Source organism: Thalassophryne amazonica, chromosome 7, assembly GCF_902500255.1.
Source record: "Thalassophryne amazonica chromosome 7, fThaAma1.1, whole genome shotgun sequence".
Classification (NCBI taxonomy): Eukaryota; Metazoa; Chordata; class Actinopteri; order Batrachoidiformes; family Batrachoididae; genus Thalassophryne; species Thalassophryne amazonica.
Window position 1 is genome coordinate 84,570,604 of NC_047109.1, and position 19,871 is coordinate 84,590,474.

The 19,871-nt window shown below is 43.3% G+C and overlaps 1 protein-coding gene and 1 long non-coding RNA gene across 3 annotated transcripts in view; one reads left to right on the forward strand and one right to left on the reverse strand.

The window, feature by feature from the left end:
- Nucleotides 1–1,418: 1,418 nt before the first annotated feature.
- LOC117514438 lies at nt 1,419–19,815 on the reverse strand. Its single transcript, XR_004561885.1, has 3 exons — nt 19,510–19,815; nt 18,891–18,896; nt 1,419–1,429 (listed from the first exon to the last, which is right to left on the reverse strand). It is a non-coding gene; the product is annotated as an uncharacterized LOC117514438 (long non-coding RNA).
- The window catches only part of tmem245 (transmembrane protein 245), a 39,286-nt gene continuing 28,017 nt past the window's right edge, over nt 8,603–19,871 (forward strand). The window contains exons 1-7 of one of the 2 annotated variants that reach the window (XM_034174908.1): nt 8,603–9,238; nt 12,588–12,705; nt 13,197–13,292; nt 14,677–14,784; nt 14,890–15,099; nt 15,188–15,357; nt 18,991–19,014. In XM_034174908.1, the coding sequence (XP_034030799.1) occupies nt 8,639–9,238; nt 12,588–12,705; nt 13,197–13,292; nt 14,677–14,784; nt 14,890–15,099; nt 15,188–15,357; nt 18,991–19,014 (1,326 nt within the window). In that variant the 5' untranslated portion in view covers nt 8,603–8,638. The remainder of the gene's footprint in view (nt 9,239–12,587; nt 12,706–13,196; nt 13,293–14,676; nt 14,785–14,889; nt 15,100–15,187; nt 15,358–18,990; nt 19,015–19,871) is intronic. The other variant, XM_034174909.1, reaches the window with a different exon arrangement.

Consider the following 19,871-nt stretch of genomic DNA (forward strand, 5'->3'; position numbering starts at 1 on the left):
TTATGAGAATAAAGTCATAATATTTTGACTTTTTTCTTGTAATATTCTGAAATTAAGTAAGCAACAAATTATTTGTTTGACACATTAGGCAACTTTTACATTAAAAATATTTTAGCAAGCAAAGCTGACCTTAATGGCCACCAGAGCTAGGATCTGAAAGTGAAAGAAACTGACAAGCTCATTACAAGCTACATCGAACAAATTCTGAGAGAAAGAAGAAAGAACTACAACTACATACAAAAATATTTTCCACAGGGTTATGTGGAGGTTTTTTTCCTCATAAAAGTACAACTTTATTCTCGTAATATTACGAGTTCTTTTCTCATAAAGTTACCACTTTATTCTCATAATATTTGGACTTTATTCTCGTAATCAGGGCTGGACTGGGGAAATTTTTCAGGCGGGGCATTTTTAACCAAGACCAGGCCACCACCAGGTATCGAAGGGGAAAAAAATTAAGCCTGCTGTGACAGTGTTTTTTTTTTTTTTTTGGTCCCTTAGCTGATCAATGTGCACCAGGAGACACATACATTTTAACACTATAAGAAGCATTATGAAAAGTTCTCCCGAAATACAGTTATCATAGGCTTATCAAAAGTCTGATCTATTGACAGTAGGTCACATTACTTTTTAGACATAATAAGCCGTCATTTCATTCAGCCTTGTTACTTAAATTTAGAAATAGAAATTATATAAAAACATTTGTTATAGAAATACTGTAGGCTATACTATAAATAATATATCATTACTTGTGTGATACAATTCATCATATAAAGCAAGAAATGACTGGATGACTGGACCAATGACTGGATACAAAGGTTGAACTTTTGAAACTGCAATACACAAAAAGGCCACAAGATGGAGACAGTTGTCTATCTCACTACAAGCTACAAGTAACATCAAGGATTTCTTTTATTACCAATTTGTGTTACTAATCAACTTAGAGAATGACTCTCAATTTAAAGTAAAATGTTAGGTATGTGAAATTATGCCAGGACTTGGGAAAATACATTTTAGACAGGGACACCGTTAAACCACGCCACCGCACAGCAGACTGTGTAAAACAGCATACTTCGTATGACCGATGCACGGCCGTCACACAAATAGAATAAAGAATAAACAACCTGGCGGCGACAGCATGGTAGCTAGCCATGCACACCATTTGCACAGGTTACATTGCTAGGCTAGGTTACGTGACTGGCAGAATTAGCACGAACGGAAATAATATCCAACCTTAATTCATATCTGAGTGACCCAGTTAGACAGCACTTTACTTCGGACCAGAACATCAGAATGTCTCTCTCACACACAGATGTCTGATTTATGAACAAGTTAGGTTGCTGTTCATCAATTAATAGCTGAAGTTAACCTTCACTTACCGTCATGGCCGTAGTGGTCCCCGCCTCATTTTATAGTCACCCTTTCTTGACTTCAATGAAAATATATACTTGTTTTATAAAAAGTAAAATAAAGACCTCTTTCTTGACCTCATATTGTTATGTGCAGACGCAGGTTGAGGAGCGGACCAACGTCTGACCGAACCCAGCGCTAAATAACCAGAAAGCGGTTCCACAAACAAAACGATTTTATTTCCCCCTCTAGTGCAATAATTAGTGTACAACATAAATATGTGGTTTGTCTGGTGGAGTGAAGGACGGCGCGTTCTCCAGCGCCCAAAAGGATCGAAGCCTCAGCGCTTCTGGACTCAGATTCACCACCAAACACCCCCCAGGTGGACACGACAAACTGACTCTGTGAAGGATGGAAAAGGTGAGGTAAGTCAACAGAGCTACAGCAAATATCCCTCAGAGGCACACACTATCAGCAACACATTCAGGTCTGAATTTAAGCTTTATGTAAATGAGCAGCTTCTCACAACAGGTGGAGGATCATCAGTCCATTCGCCACGGCAGTGAGAAGCAAACTGCACAATTCTCATCAATGTTCAAATACACTGCGTAACAAAATACCAAATTACTATTAACGATCATTCAGACAATAATCACCTCTGATGTGTGCTGACAGCATGTGTCCCTCACCCGTCCTCCTTCACAGGCACGATGTGTCAAACCCTGGCGCGGTCCTCAGCGTCTCACAAACGAACGTCACAAGGTCGAGTTCCCGGCAATTCTGCTCGAATCACTCATGGCTTAAATGCAGAACGCCATCTCATTATCTGCTTCAGCTGAAAGTCTTTAAGTTTGCACATGAGCATCATCCACAGGTGCTGCAAATCATGCTGATGAGGGTGAAGGACTCTTCTGCCAGCACCTTCTCCACAGACAAAAACCAGTTTGCATACCACCTGGAGAGCAAAGAAAAGAAAACAACACCAAAATGTCCAGCCAAACCCCCCAACACACAACAGTACCCCCCCATCAACGGGAAGCCTCCCGGTGACCGAACAGACCAGGCCAGAGAACAGCACCTCCCTCCGGGGTCCACGTCAGGAAGCAGACGGCGCAATGCTCCCAAGGTCCACCGCAGACAGCAGGACAGGGCACCGCGGCTGGAAGGCCGGCTGGCATCAACAAAAAAAAAACAAAAAGTCCCATATACAACCCAACATACAAGAAAAAACACAAAACCCACCCAAACCCTCCCCAGGGTACCGTCCCATCCAACCCCGGGAAGAAAAGAAAAACACCCAAATCCAACAACCCAACACAGTCCCAACAACACAATACAAACATAAATTCACAAAGAAAAATAACAAACAACCCCCCCAGAACGACTTGCAGAGCCCAACACCCCCCAGAAGACCTTTACCGCCAGTTCCAGGAGAAACAGCCAAAGCCGGAATCCCACAGAGGTCCCCAGGTACACATGGAGCAACAGCGCCCCCCAGAGGACCGTACCATCAACCCCAGGAGGCACCCTCCACCCCAACCCAGGAACCCCAGACCCGGCCACACTTGGCTAGTCGGCCCCACAAGCCAATTCCCCCCCAGAGGACCGTCCCATCAACCCTGGAGGGAGAACCTGGAAGGAAGCATAAAAACACAAAAATCCAACCCCCGGCGGACTTCATTAAAACACCCCGGGGGCAAAATAAAACAACTGACAAACCCTGTTACCCCCCCAGCACCCCGAAAGACCCCAGAGTACTCCCAGAGCTTATTGTTAGCCCAATTTCGGCGAACGGCACAAAACTACTAAGCTGGGGAAGGAAACAGGAAAAACTAACCTGGTCCCATCCCCGAAGCGCAGCGGAAAACCGGAAAGACGTCCGGTGCCCCAACCCGACCATACCACCAGCCTATCGGGAGGGGTGGAACTACCGAAATGGCGAACGGCAACAGATCGGCCCACCACTCCGACTGAGGTATGTTTCCGCTGCACCACACCCCGGTAACACCAATGACGAATGGTCAAAGGCCCACCGGGGCTGGAGTGGAACCGGGCCCTAACAAAACCCAAAAAAACGCCCCTGACAACCCCCCCCCCCCAGGTGCAGAGGTCTTCTGAGAAACGCTCAGCGTGACCAACCTGCACCACCCCACAACCCAAAAGACAAACGGTCTTAGGGCAAGTGAGGTTGGGGTTAGGGAAGCAGGGAAATAAAAAACAACAAAACAAAACGACCCAATCCTCAAACAGAAAATACCTAAGTCCAAATAATGAAAACAAACAATACCCTGAGTCCAGCCGAGCTCCGAACTGCCAGTCGTTCACTCCACCAGAACCGCCTCTAAATCCCCAAACAATTTATAACCCCTTACAAAAAAACAAAAACAGCCCAAATAATTTTTTTTTTTTTTGTGTCCATTATTATGCCTGTCCCAGAACACCTGGAGATACATCATCACTATCTTTCTTGACGCTTATGTGACCGGGGCAATATGGCGGCTTCAGCTCGTCCGAGCTGCATGGGCTCATCCGCAAGAGGAGCCAGAGGTCCCGTCGGAGGAGTCTCAGTGGGACCAGGAGGCAGAGCTGTGGTCTTATACACCTCTCTGCAGCTTCTCTCCCCCTGCCATCCCCCTATTACCCCATCCCCGTAGAGACGGTGCCTGCTCCCAGACCACCAATAACTAGCAAAAATCTATTTAAGCATAAAAATTCAAAAAGAAAAAATAATATAGCACCTTCAATTGCACCACAGACTAAAACAGTTAAATGTGGTCTATTAAACATTAGGTCTCTTTCTTCTAAGTCCCTGTTGGTAAATGATATAATAATTGATCAACGTATTGATTTATTCTGCCTAACAGAAACTTGGTTACAGCAGGATGAATATGTTAGTTTAAATGAGTCAACACCCCCGAGTCACACTAACTGTCAGAATGCTCGTAGCACGGGCCGGGGCGGAGGATTAGCAGCAATCTTCCATTCCAGCTTATTAATTAATCAAAAACCTAGACAGAGCTTTAATTCATTTGAAAGCTTGTCTCTTAGTCTTGTCCATCCAAATTGGAAGTCCCAAAAACCAGTTTTATTTGTTATTATCTATCGTCCACCTGGTCGTTACTGTGAGTTTCTCTGTGAATTTTCAGACCTTTTGTCTGACTTAGTGCTTAGCTCAGATAAGATAATTATAGTGGGCGATTTTAACATCCACACAGATGCTGAGAATGACAGCCTCAACACTGCATTTAATCTATTATTAGACTCTATCGGCTTTGCTCAAAAAGTAAATGAGTCCACCCACCACTTTAATCATATTTTAGATCTTGTTCTGACTTATGGTATGGAAATAGAAGACTTAACAGTATTCCCTGAAAACTCCCTTTTGTCTGATCATTTTTTAATAACATTTACATTTACCCTGATGGACTACCCTGCAGTGGGGAATAAGTTTCATTACACTAGAAGTCTTTCAGAAAGCGCTGTAACTAGGTTTAAGGATATGATTCCTTCTTTATGTTCTCTAATGTCATATACCAACACAGAGCAGAGTAGCTACCTAAACTCTGTAAGGGAGTTAGAGTATCTTGTCAATAGTTTTACATCCTCATTGAAGACAACTTTGGATGCTGTAGCTCCTCTGAAAAAGAGAGCTTTAAATCAGAAGTGTCTGACTCCGTGGTATAACTCACAAACTCGTAGCTTAAAGCTGATAACCCGTAAGTTGGAGAGGAAATGGCGTCTCACTAATTTAGAAGATCTTCACTTAGCCTGGAAAAAGAGTTTGTTGCTCTATAAGAAAGCCCTTCGTGAAGCTAGGACATCTTTCTACTCATCACTAATTGAAGAAAATAAGAACAACCCCAGGTTTCTTTTCAGCACTGTAGCCAGGCTGACAAAGAGTCAGAGCTCTATTGAGCTGAGTATTCCATTAACTTTAACTAGTAATGACTTCATGACTTTCTTTGCTAACAAAATTTTGACTATTAGAGAAAAAATTACTCATAACCATCCCAAAGATGTATCGTTATCTTTGGCTGCTTTCAGTGATGCCGGTATTTGGTTAGACTCTTTCTCTCCGATTGTTCTGTCTGAGTTATTTTCATTAGTTACTTCATCCAAACCATCAACATGCTTATTAGACCCCATTCCTGCCAGGCTGCTCAAGGAAGTCCTACCATTATTTAATGCTTCAATCTTAAATATGATCAATCTATCTTTGTTAGTTGGTTATGTACCACAGGCCTTTAAGGTGGCAGTAATTAAACCATTACTTAAAAAGCCATCACTTGACCCAGCTATCTTAGCTAATTATAGGCCAATCTCCAACCTTCCTTTTCTCTCAAAGATTCTTGAGAGGGTAGTTGTAAAACAGCTAACTGATCACCTGCAGAGGAATGGTCTATTTGAAGAGTTTCAGTCAGGTTTTAGAATTCATCATAGTACAGAAACAGCATTAGTGAAGGTTACAAATGATCTTCTTATGGCTTCGGACAGTGGACTTATCTCTGTGCTTGTTCTGTTGGACCTCAGTGCTGCTTTTGATACTGTTGACCATAAAATTTTATTACAGAGATTAGATTAAAGGCATTGCGCTGCGGTGGTTTGAATCATATTTGTCTAATAGATTACAGTTTGTTCATGTAAATGGGGAATCTTCTTCACAGACTAAAGTTAATTATGGAGTTCCACAAGGTTCTGTGCTAGGACCAATTTTATTCACTTTATACATGCTTCCCTTGGGCAGTATTATTAGACGGTATTGCTTAAATTTTCATTGTTACGCAGATGATACCCAGCTTTATCTATCCATGAAGCCAGAGGATACGCACCAATTAGCTAAACTGCAGGATTGTCTTACAGACATAAAGACATGGATGACCTCTAATTTCCTGCTTTTAAACTCAGATAAAACTGAAGTTATTGTACTTGGCCCCACAAATCTTAGAAGCATGGTGTCTAACCAGATCGTTACTCTGGATGGCATTTCCCTGATCTCTAGTAATACTGTGAGAAATCTTGGAGTTATTTTTGATCAGGATATGTCATTCAAAGCGCATATTAAACAAATATGTAGGACTGCCTTTTTGCATTTACGCAATATCTCTAAAATCAGAAAGGTCTTGTCTCAGAGTGATGCTGAAAAACTAATTCATGCATTTATTTCCTCTAGGCTGGACTATTGTAATTCATTATTATCAGGTTGTCCTAAAAGTTCCCTAAAAAGCCTTCAGTTGGTTCAGAATGCTGCAGCTAGAGTACTGACGGGGACTAGCAGGAGAGAGCATATCTCACCCGTGTTGGCCTCCCTTCATTGGCTTCCTGTTAATGCTAGAATAGAATTTAAAATTCTTCTTCTTACTTATAAGGTTTTGAATAATCAGGTCCCATCTTATCTTAGGGACCTCGTAGTACCATATTACCCCATTAGAGCGCTTCGCTCTCAGACTGCGGGCTTACTTGTAGTTCCTAGGGTTTGTAAGAGTAGAATGGGAGGCAGAGCCTTCAGCTTTCAGGCTCCTCTCCTGTGGAACCAGCTCCCAATTCAGATCAGGGAGACAGATACCCTCTCTACTTTTAAGATTAGGCTTAAAACTTTCCTTTTCGCTAAGGCTTATAGTTAGGGCTGGATCGGGTGACCCTGGACCATCCCTTGGTTATGTTGCTTTAGACGTAGACTGTGTTTCATAATTATTGTATGGCCTTGCCTTGCAATGTGGAGCGCCTTGGGGCAACTGTTTGTTGTGATTTGGCGCTATACAAGAAAAAAAAGTTGAAGTTGAAGTTGAGTCAGTGGGGCGAAGAAGAGGCAGCCCAGATCTGTGTCGGGGAAAGCCCCGAGATGAAACAACCCGCTCTGATGTCCGTCCTCTCTCGCGTCCACGCTCCTTTATCCGATCATCTAGACGAATAACCAAAGATATTAGTTCATCAAATCTTTTGGTTCGTCATGGACTGCTAGCTCGTCTTTTAATGGATCGTTCAAACCATCTACAAACACTCCTCTTAAAGCTGCGGCATTCCAACCGGACTGAGCAGAAAAAATTCGGAAATCCATGGAATAATCCGCCGCACTCCGCCTTCCCTGCCTGAGATTCAGCAACCGTTGGGCAACGGTATTTGTTTTCACCGGATGGTCAAAAACCAAGCGGAACTCCCGGGAGAAAGCCTTAAAGGATCCTAACAATGGAGAGTTATTACTCCACAACACAGTGACCCAAGCTAAAGCGTCACCTCTGAGCAAATTTGTCACATATGAGATACGACTACCATCAGAAGAGAAGGAAGTAGCTGAGCAAAAACCAGAGAACAAAAACGGAGCACAGGCTTAAACGTTTCCCGCATAAGGCTCCGGATGACAAATGATTGGTTCGGAAGCCGAATCTCTGGGTGACGGAGTTATCTGCACCGGTATCGATGGTGCCGCAGCTGGAGCAGCAGGAAGCGGAACGGCTTGCGCTGCAAGCTCCGTAACGCGGGCATCTGTTTGTTTAATTTGGTTTGCGAGATGCTGTTGACAGCACTGTAACAGTAAAACTTGTATTTTCTAACCTACATTGTTAATAAATGTAACTATTAAATTCTTTCTAACATTTTTCTAACATTTAAATTTTCTCTAAACATTTTACTTGTCGAAATTATTATTATTTTAAGTAGTATTAGTAGTTGTAGTAAAAAAGGCTTCAAAACTGGACCTTTAATCTAGGGGTGTTGTGAGGGGGGGGGACATCCTTGCCCCACGCCCCCATTCCATCTGGATTCGCCCCTGCTTTGGCGTTTGAGCACAAAGAATGGATAACATTTATTTATGCAGAAAACATGACCAGATTTACAGGTCAGAAAGTTTTATTGCGTTTTCACATTATGCGCTCCCCAGAAAAAGAGTTTAGGTGCATTTGAGTGGAAAATAGTGTTAGTTGTTGACGCGTCGCGGAGGATCAGCTGTTATAACGTGCAGATACGGAGCGGCTCAGCTCAGCTCTAAATAAAGGAGGAAAAAAAGCATAAAAATGTCTTTGTAAAGCTCAATGTACGAGTTTTTTTCTCATAAAATTACTTTACTCTCGTAATATTACGACTTTATTCTCAAAATATTATGACTTTATGCTCGAAGTCTAAACAACAACAACAACAACAACAACAACAACAACAAAAAACTCGCGCCGTCATGTTGACACTGAAATGTCACTAAAACGAAAGAAAAATACATTTACCATCATGCATCTGGGCAATTCGTCAGTGTTACGTCGTTTATTTTCCTCTGTCACGCGCCGGTGGATTTGATTTGAAGATGGCAGACGAAGGGGAGGCTGTGTCCGAGTCTTCCACCGTGTCTCCCCCGGAGAGCGTTCGCAGCGCCCGGCCTCACTCCGTTTCTTTCTCTGAGAGCGTCCAGCCGGCAGTGGGGATGGTGAGTCAGCTGCTGGGCCAGCCGTCGTCCCTTAAATTTGACAAAAACATCAAGCAGGCCTTCTACAACACGGGAGCGATGATTTTCGTGGCTATCTGCTGCGGAGCGGCGGTGCTGGTCTACTTCATCCTGGAAGCCTTCCTCCGGCCGCTGCTCTGGGCGGTGCTCTGCGGCACCTTCCTGCACCCCTTCAAGCACTCCCTGGCCCGGCTGGGCCGCTCGTGGCTCAGCAGCCTGGAGGACACCGGGACCCCCATCGTAGTGGGGACGTTGCTGGTCCCCGTGTGGTGTGTGAACTACGGTGTGGAGGCCATGGGCAGGCTGGTCCTGGAGAAGCTGACGGTGCTGCTGGTGTTCGGGACCGGAGCGCCGCTGCTCTACTTGCTCTACCTGTTCTGGAGTACGATCGGCATGCAGGTGATCTTGGGGCATGTCTGTGGGGTCATCGCGGTCACGCTCGACTGTTTCCATGCGGTGTGGGTGAGTGAAAGGAATGACAGCTTCAATGACATGATGCCCGAAGGCAGAATGCACAGTCTGATCAGAAACTCTCGCTTCTCTATCACGAGCCTGTCACAGCAGTTCATACTTTTATTTGGTCTAGATGCAATGTATCACATTCCAGCTAGTTCCAGGTGGATTACAATCTTTTCTTGTCAAAGCACGTTGTGCAGTGTGGACTTTTTCCATTGTAATACAGACAGTTGCCCAGTTCCGCATCACCTTTTTTAAAGTCCCGCTATACGGAGCCATAATGCAACAAACTGAATGTCCTGTATTGGGTATTTGGATGTTATCTAGCTGAAAAAGTCTGGATGGGGTAGCCCTTCTACTTAAAGTGTGAAGCCACATTATGTGTGGTGCAAATATTTGCCGGAAATGGATCACTTTTGCCGGTTCTGGATCACGACACTCTGTCACTTTGGGGGCATTCCTGGCATCTGGCTGGAGCCCTTCTAATGCAGAATGATACACACTGTGCCCGAAAATGTGTTTTGAACACATTCTAACCCGAATTAAAAAGTAACAGCCCCCACATTCATGCCCATTTGTGATGTTGAGATGACCCCCAAAGTACATATGGCTCACAAGTACTGACACGAGGCTGCTTCAGTGATCCACAACCGGCAAATTTTCACATCAGAGATAAATGCATGCAGCAATTAAACAGCAAGACATAACACACTGGCATTTTCTAACCCAAGTAAGTAAGTATATTCCCACTCTAGAACCAAAAACACCAAATGGCTAACTCACCTTTGCTACGTCTTAGAGATCGTTACTTTCAAACTTGCAGGAATGAGTGAGTCAGAAAACACACGCACACCACGAAGACCGGGATGTTTTGATTCCTCTGCTGATCACAAAGATGGCTGGATCCGGTTGAGCTTGTGGTCATTTGTAGACAAAACATCAGTCTTTCCATTGGTACCAAGTATTAGCTTATTCGCGCTGATTATGAGAAACGGCGGCGCAAATACTACAACAGTGATCTGGAACCGGCAGTGATCCAGAACTGGGCAAGTGACTGTACCAGCTGTAGCTGAAAACTTTAAAATTTCATGGTCTGATTACTGCTATGTGCAAAGCAGATGGCTTTGTGCCATAGGAGGAGTTGGACTACCAACCAGGGTGCAATTCTATGTGGGTGTTCAGGTTACTACCTGTCTGTGTACTTGGACACTTCATCAGCATCATGTCTGTGTTTACCCAGCTGTAAATGGGTACCTGCGCTGACTTGGGGAGGTAATGATAGACTGTCGTCCCATCCCCTGTCATCTGCTTCATGCCAGGGATAACCACTGATCTGATGGGCCTCAGGGCCTGTACAGGACTTATGTTCTCTTACTGCTACATGCTGATAGAAAACAAAACAAACAAAAAACATGGTCAGTAGGGTGGGTACACGTCACTCTTGGCGAAGTGGCAAATCAGAAGGGGAGAATTCGTACTGCTCGGGCTGTATGCTATTCGCTAGGCTATGAAAGACCTGGATGTAGTCAAGTATGTCTGCCCCCGCCAATATTTAGTCCTGCAATAACACTATATACCAACATTATTTTGCCAACCAATCAAAAAAAAATTTTTGTGTGTTTCCATTGTCTGTTTAATCTAGGCTGTGGATAATTGTTATGGTAATCATGAGTATGTGTTGGGAGGTTATTATTACGGCTGTCTCTTGATACCCTAACCCTAATAGACCAAATGACCCAAATCTTCCAGAGTTACATGAACCAAATGAATAACTGAAACAGGAAATGTTGGTTGATATGAGAGTGAAAAACAAAAAGTCTTGCTCTCCTAATCAGAGAATCAAAACCCGGTCTCCCACATGACAGGTGGGGATACTTACCACTATACTAACAAGAGGTTAGCAATGAGCACAAAGTCACAGAATATCAATTGCCTTGGCTGCTGAAAGCATAGCCCCAAGATTCAGCATTTTCGCTGCTGTAACTGTACCAGCTACTTTTAATCAATATGTTATTATTCTCAAACAGCCCCAAGGCATTTAACCCAATTGTGCTTTGACTAGAAACATCATTTGATTAACCTTTTGTCTCCAGGCAGACACAGTTACACAGGATCTTTGTAAATATGAAGGGCACACTATATTAAATTATCTAGACCAGGGGTGGGCAATGAGGGCCAAGACAGTGCAGGTTTTCCTTGCAACCAATCACCTCAGCAGGTGGGTTTGCTGATGAGCTTCTCCCCTGAACATCAATTAAATCACCTGGTGAGGTGATTGGTTGCAAAGGAAACCTGCAGTGTTTTGGCCTTTCATGGCACATGATTGCCCACCCCTGATCTTGACATTTGATCAGAGTTACCAGACCTCTAACGCCGCGTTCACACCGGACGCCACGCAACGCCACAAATTCGCATCCCTCGCCTGGCAATGGATGCGCCGCCATCGCCCGGTGTGTCGCTCTGCTTTCACTGCGAAAATTCGCCCCAGTGCTTCATCAAATAAGAGGAGCTTCCATTCCTCTCACCGTCAAGTAAACATGGTGGACCTTGAGCACACAGAGCGAGTTGCTGTATTCTATTTGTTGTGGAAAGCTGACAAACGTCGCCAGTGGCGCCATCCCTGGGTTCACAACATCCTCATGAGATGTTCCCAATTCGGGGAGTTTCATTATTTGCTGCAGGAGCTGCGTCTAGATGATGGCCGCTTTCAGCGGTACTTCCACCTCTCCAGGACCCAGTTTCAGGACCTCCTGTCCCGTCCGCGTGCGCACATCAAACTCTGTCATAATTGTGAAATAAAAGACAAAAGGGACATAAGTTCTGCTCACAGACTGGCTGCCAGAGAAAGGACATGTCCACAACAAGTATAAACCCAAGACATCTCCACGTCACTACATATACAGTCTCTGATTGGTTATCGCAGCGCGACAAGACGAAAAAGTTCAGACTTTTCAACTTCGGGAAGAGGGCAACGCAACGCGATGCAACGTGATATTGCGCCACAAACACGCAAATCGCTTCATTCGCGTCGCATCATTCGCGTCACATTGCATGACTTGGACTTTTGTGGCGCCACAATGCGTCCTTCCATAGGGATTACATAGCAAACTGTTGCTGCTGTTGCTCGCGTGGCGTCCGGTGTGAACGCGCCATAACACATACACACTGATGGAATCAGTTATTCAGTGAAATCACCTGGTGGATTGAGTGGTTGCAAAGAAAACCTGCCCTTTCTGGAACGAGTAGAATACCCCTGATTTATATTGAGGTTTTATTTAGACTGATACGGTCTTGTAGACTCAGTCAAACAGTTCACAGCACTCATAACACCATTCTACTTATTTTTATCCTGCAGGTGTGTACTGTGGTTGTTGGCTACCTGTTGGTAGTATGCTTCAAATGGAGTCCCCACACTGAGCGATACCTTAGGTCTCTTGCTCTGCCTGTCTGGGCCTCCTTACTCTTCTACATTGGTGAGTGGTGGTGGTGGGGAAGCCTGAATGACCTGCTGAGATATATAACAGTTCTCGTTGGTTTCATAGATGCTATCTTTGCAAAAGCTAGAGAGCGACATTTAATTCAGGCGTTGTTTCCATGTCTGCTGGATAGCACACACCCACATATTCAGTTGCACAGACAGGCAACGATTCCTTATCTATTTATAGTGCACTGGAGGCCTGCAGAAAAGAACCACTGGCCCTCAGGAGTTAAAATGTAACAGCTGTGAAGCAGTGCTGCTCACAAGGAAGTATTACTAAAATGTATTTGCATGCTTTGAAATGTGAGGCACAAATGACCAGAACAGACATAATATAGTAATTCAGTCATGGTTTTATAACATCTTTGCAGTTGTGATCATTTATGTATGCTTTAAACCACAGACATTAACCAGTAAAAATCAACAAACAGTTCAATAAAACCAAGTTTATCCACAGAGAAGACAGTTATTTTTGTTTGTCTTTAGTGTCTCTGACAGGCTCCTGGAGAGTGCCTATATTTGTGGTTGTGGTAATACTCCTCATCATTGGCTCCCAACAGAAACCACCTGTACCTGGTAGAGGTGAGAATGAATTTACACATACGGTTAAAAATACTTTACTCAGCATCAACTGGGCTTAAATTAAGTGAATTCCTTAAAGGTAGCTCTCATACAGGGCAAAGTGGGTACAGGTTTTCATTTCATCTAAAGACTTTCACAGCTAATTGCAGAAATGATGAGCTTAAATGAAAACCTACAGTCTCGTGGTCTTCAATATAATGACTTTGAACATGCTGAGTTCTCTATGCATTGATGATGATTCACATGTATGCAGATGCATTTAAATTGCAATAATGCAACTGAATTGTATGCCAAGATTAGACAAGCATACATCTTAATTTATTTTATGTTAACAGTGACTCTCAGGTTTTGCTAGCAAGCTTGTTTCGTCATGTACAAGGTATGACTTGTTTTTTTACTTTTTGGTAAAGACGTTTTTAAGGCCAGTCCAAATAATGTTGTTGTTGTTCATTCAGCTGCTCCTGTTTTTGTTCGGGGTCGCCACAGCGGATACAGTCAGATCCGCACTGGTATTTGGCACAAGTTTTACGCCGGATGCCCTTCCTGACGCAACTCCAGTGTTACCTGGAGAAACGCACACAGCCGCTGGTGTTCCAAAGAGGTCTCCCATCCAAGTACTAACCAGATCCTGCACTGCTTAGCTTCTGAGATCTGACAGGATCAGGCTGACACAGAGCAGATCAGCTGCCCAGTCCAAATATTGTAATCAACTCGTATTTCTAGACTGAGAACAATCTCCCCACAGAATCTTGTCCTTTGATTTTGTGATACCTTTGTGCACAATCAGTCAGACAAAAGTGAACAGATGAACTCTGCCTTCCCCTGTCAGTGGACAAATGTAAAATTCTGAGGTTATGGTTGACTTGCATGTGAATTTGGAAATGCAGATGATAAAGATGTATTTCAGATTAGAAATTTTTAATTTATTAGTTATTAATTATCACTATTAATTGCTAATATTGGTTGTCGCAGTCCACGATTTTCTCACATTTCTTATAGCTTTACTATTTGGTCATAAGTAAGAAAAAACAACTCCAGGGTATATAAAAGAATACTCAGTATTGGATAAAAAATGCTTGCTGGATCTCCTCATTGGCACATAATTAATAAATACTTGTACAGTGACACTGAATAGTAATTTATCTGATTTTATTCAATGTTTTTAAGATGTTCAACAGTAATTACTGTCATATATGTGCATAAATGTCATGAGACCTTGATTAAACTCATGCATTTGCTAAGCGACTATGTGGAGACGTTGTCGGGAGAAAAATTAAGAGTTATGGTTTGTGACCGGTTTGTCACATTGTTGATGGACTTGGAAGTTCCATGTGGGCACCGCACAAGTTGTTCTCTTTTTTGTCTGTTAATGTTATCTGTCCAGGAGAGTTGTCAGGGCAGGTGTTGTCATTCGCTGCTAACACAATCTACATGGCAATTTCCTGCAGCAACTTGCAACTGAAAACTGAGCCCAGCGATACACCTGCCACAGGTGAGACAGTTTATTTTCTTTCAGAAATTGATGTTTTTTTCTTTCTCCCTACTCATAACTTGCTACCCCTGCTTATAGCTGTTTCTCCTTCATGTCTTTTTCCAGATGGAGTGGAGTCTGCAGGCCCTGGCTCTGTTCCTGCTGCACCCAGGATCTCTTGGCGCCATCGGTCAATGCCAGGTGGCCTCTTTCATAAAGAGAAGAGCCCCCAAAAAGCTAGTGATATCTACTTTGTTTTGCTGGTCTGGGCCATAGTACTGGTTCAGATCTGGTTACACCTTTGGATCCTACAACTGCTGCCCATCCTCGTGGCTGGTACGATGGCCTTAGAGAAACACACTTTTTTTAAAAGTGGTCTTGACTGATCTATGTTATTGAATTGTATCTTGCATTGATACTACAGTATGGGTGATGAAGAGATTGGTGGTCCACTTTGGCCTAATGAGCTTTGCTCAGCAGACTCTTGCTTCATGGTGGGCAGTGCTGGAGAAGTTTGGACGTGAGCGTGAGGAGGCGCTGTTACCTGGACCAATCAGAGGTCTTGCCCAGTTCCTGCTGCGTACCGATACTAAGGTAACACTCCTGGACAGTATACAGGTACCTCTGGTGCGCTTAAATTTCTAAATTTTCTTCAGTCTTTCTCCAAGGATTGTGTTTTTGGCCAAGTGGTTAGGAAGTAAAATCTGTTTCAGTCATGCAGTGTTTCTAAAGGACTTCCCAGCAAAACAGGTTGACAATGCTTATTTGCTTTTGGAAAATTTGACCTAATGCTGCATTAGCACCAGAGCTGCCGCTTCAGCACACACATCGCACTCTGCATGTGGGGGACCATGTGCTGAGGGGGACACCAAAATAGCCTAATGAGTGATCATCATGATCATAATACTCATAGTGACACAATTACATTGCAGTTGAGTATATTTGATTATATACTCTCAAAAGGCTGCGATTTCAGTAAATAAAATTTTTTTTCATACATTGTGCAATTTGCATAATCAAATGCAGTTTTTCCTCGATTGGATGCAATCTTATGCACATTTTAGCTAAATTGGTCAAGCAAGGATGGCCGTGGAGCTTGTTTGTGAAGGACTACGGCGCTTTGCTTTCCATAAAGTCATTGTTGAGGCGCTTATTATTAAACATCTAAGACAATGTAAATGTGTATTCCTTTCAACATGTCACAGATCTCACGGAGTTTCTTAAAATAATAAAAATGTGTCAGAGTTGTGAATGAAGTAACATTAGGTTCCGTTAATAACCAGACCAGGGCTGGATTGTTGCAGGGGTGTGCACAGACTGAAGACCACGGGCACAAATTCACAGGAGACCCGAGAACTGTCCTCGATGTCATCACTCAAGCGTTTTCTGACATGAGATTGATAGAGGTGGTTGCATATTGACACATATATCGCTGTTTGTTGACACGTAGTGCAGTGAGCCTCGCTGTTCATCTTGATGATGTCCCACACAGAGTGCTACTTCAATTGCCCCCTCTCCTTGTAGTTGGAGCCGCACTACTCCGCTAACCCAGTAGCTTATTAGCCACCTGCAAGAGGTCAGGGTTCACAGCACTTTCCTTCTACGGGCAAGAAGCAGAACACACTCGCGGCTTCTCATCATCCTCTTCTGGGTACCTGCTCATATTTATCGTCACATTTCATGAAGTGGACAACGTCCCCGTCTTGTTCAAAGAAGCCCCACACAGCTTTGGCTTTAGCTACAAATAACAGCAACTGACTGGTGTCTACACTAAAAAAATGAAACAAAAAACAAATGGCTAAACTGCTTCACTGCAGAATCTGACAACATAACAAACATTAAGACAGATCCTGTTTTGCCGTTTGGTATGCTTATGTATTTTGGGTCAAAGATGAACCCTGCGAAAATGGAAAGTTGATAGGACTAATATTTTTGGAGAAATTAGAGATATTAGGTAACAACAGTGAACAATGGATGTTGATAACCATTAATCAGTCCCTGGTAACTAGAAAGGTCTGACCAAAAGAAATATCTCAACCTTGCCATTTGTAAAACATGACATCATCTAAATGTGCCAAATAAATAGAATTTTTCACAAAAGTTTCTCATTTTAATTTCCTGCACTTTTAGTTAAAATCATTGTAGAAATTGCATAATTTATTACCACCTTTAAAAAATGTCAGCTACCTATTTTATAAACACTACCCAATCTAGAGCCTGTGGATCCTCACAGGCAATGTGCTAGTTTATCTTTAATTTATTTGCAAAAAATCTCAAACTTCTTTAACATTGTCATTATGGGGTATTGTGTGTAGACGTTTGAGGGGAAAAAAAAATAATTTCATGCATTTTGGAACAAGGCTGTAACAACAAAATGTGGAAAAAGTGAAGTGCTGTGAATGCTTTCTGGATGCACTGTATTTCAGCTTCTCCTGTTTGCTATTGGATGCCACAGCACATCTTATAAGGATTTGGCATAAGACACATACACACTCACGTAAATGAATATGTAAGGAAAATGTCTTTGTAGATTTTTATTGACTGTATGTATGTATTTATTTATTTATTTGGTGGGGGGTGCAGCAAAAAGCAATTTAGCTTAGGGCATCCAAATGGCTAGCAGTGGTCCTGCTGCTATTACTGTTAATTTAAGCCTGGGTTCCACTGAATAATAAGCCATGAATAATGAGCCACGCATGGGTGTGTCAGCAATTATTTGAAGAATGACCCGCGTTTTCATCTGTCACGTAACCCTCTCGTAGCAAAGAAAACATGCTGCGTGGCTCATTATTCATCCTTCATCATTCGGTGGGACCCAGGCTTTACAATCATTAGTCTCACAGTGGTGCTCTAACCTTCACAGTAAATGTAAACATCCTCAAAGTACAACCATTCTATATCTACATAAAAACTACCTTGCTAAATGCTAAATTGAGTCCTGAAATGATTCATTGTGGAGTTATGTGACACAAAAATGGACATATTTTCTCTTAGCCAAAGTACAGTAAACTGTAGCTGAGCTGATGGACCTCGTGTCACCATGAATCAGATTTCTCTGTTAACGGCATATATTTTGCGTCCAAATGTTTATTTGTTTGATGTATTAACGGTAATATCCTAATTGTAATTCATTATTATCAGGTTGTCCTAAAAGTTCCCTAAAAAGCCTTCAGTTAATTCAAAATGCTGCAGCTAGAGTACTGACGGGGACTAGAAGGAGAGAGCATATCTCACCCATATTGGCCTCTCTTCATTGGCTTCCTGTTAATTCTAGAATAGAATTTAAAATTCTTCTTCTTACTTATAAGGTTTTGAATAATCAGGTCCCATCTTATCTTAGGGACCTCGTAGTACCATATCACCCCAATAGAGCGCTTCGCTCTCAGACTGCAGGCTTACTTGTAGTTCCTAGGGTTTGTAAGAGTAGAATGGGAGGCAGAGCCTTCAGCTTTCAGGCTCCTCTCCTGTGGAACCAGCTCCCAATTCAGATCAGGGAGACAGACACCCTCTCTACTTTTAAGATTAGGCTTAAAACTTTCCTTTTTGCTAAAGCTTATAGTTAGGGCTGGATCAGGTGACCCTGAACCATCCCTTAGTTATGCTGCTATAGACGTAGACTGCTGGGGGGTTCCCATGATGCACTGTTTCTTTCTCTTTTTGCTCTGTATGCACCACTCTGCATTTAATCATTAGTGATCGATCTCTGCTCCCCTCCACAGCATGTCTTTTTCCTGGTTCTCTCCCTCAGCCCCAACCAGTCCCAGCAGAAGACTGCCCCTCCCTGAGCCTGGTTCTGCTGGAGGTTTCTTCCTGTTAAAAGGGAGTTTTTCCTTCCCACTGTAGCCAAGTGCTTGCTCACAGGGCGTCGTTTTGACCGTTGGGGTTTTACATAATTATTGTATGGCCTTGCCTTACAATATAAAGCGCCTTGGGGCAACTGTTTGTTGTGATTTGGCGCTATATAAAAAAATTGATTGATTGATTGATTAATTGCTGGCACCAGAGTCATCTTTTTCTTGATTGTTTTGGGATGTAATTATGTTTAGCATGTGTCATCAGAGTTGCACTGCAGAATGTGGCTAGGCCGTACTCTGTTAAATCCTGCCTGTTTCCACTTTGCCTGAAACTGAACACTGGTTCTGTTCTTGTCGCACGGGTACATGTTGTGATTGCTGCAATGATCTTTCCAATAATAACTTCCAAATGTTTCTTTGTCTCCTCCCCAAGCTCTGGCATTGGCTTAACAAGCAGGTAATGTTTCGGAGGAACAGTGTGCTGAGAGAAAGACTGACCCAAAGTGTGTGTGATGAAAAGTGGGGGTGGGGGAAGACCATAAGCTATATGTATGTTTGTGTGCGCGCACCTCATAGTAGATTGGACTGGCGCTTTACCCATCCACTGTCATCACCCTTTCATCCTGTTTGTCCTCTGTGCTCTCCAGCTTCTTGCTTCTATTGCCTATGATTTTTTGGGGGGGTGGGAGTCAGTGCCGTGCATTGTCACATCCACCACACCACGCAACTGACCCAGGTTATGGATAGTAACCACCCAGACAGTCATCCAGTCTGTCCCCACTTATCAAAAGTAGCCAGCTTTCTGCCATAGCTAGGTGAAACAGTGATGCTCCTTACCTGAGTCTCCCTGAATGACTGCTTGTTTGACACAAAGTCATTCCAGTGGTACCCAAGGAGCCTCTTAAAAAAAGACCTAGTTCCAAGACACCACTGGTTAGCCTCCAAGTCTCACAACCATACAGTAAGGCTAGTACCTCACTGACACACTACTAGTGGAGAGGAGGGAGAGACGCAACATTGTGCGAAAACAGGCGATAACTTTCTATTATGGAATCTGACTGTATTGGTCCTCCCGACACGTGCACACTTAGTGGCCAACTGTCCGCTGAATGCCATCTGAAGTGGCAGCAAAAATTACAGCCATAAATCTTGAGCAGTCCACACATGTACCATGCAAGGGACAATGACATGGCGCACAGCACACATGAAAGGCAAGCGGCACTGACGCACCCTTTGCAGGCACAAGGATTTGTGTGCAAATGCTATACGGCACTCTCACAGATGTTTAGCACCACTGGCGTGGCTGACAGTATG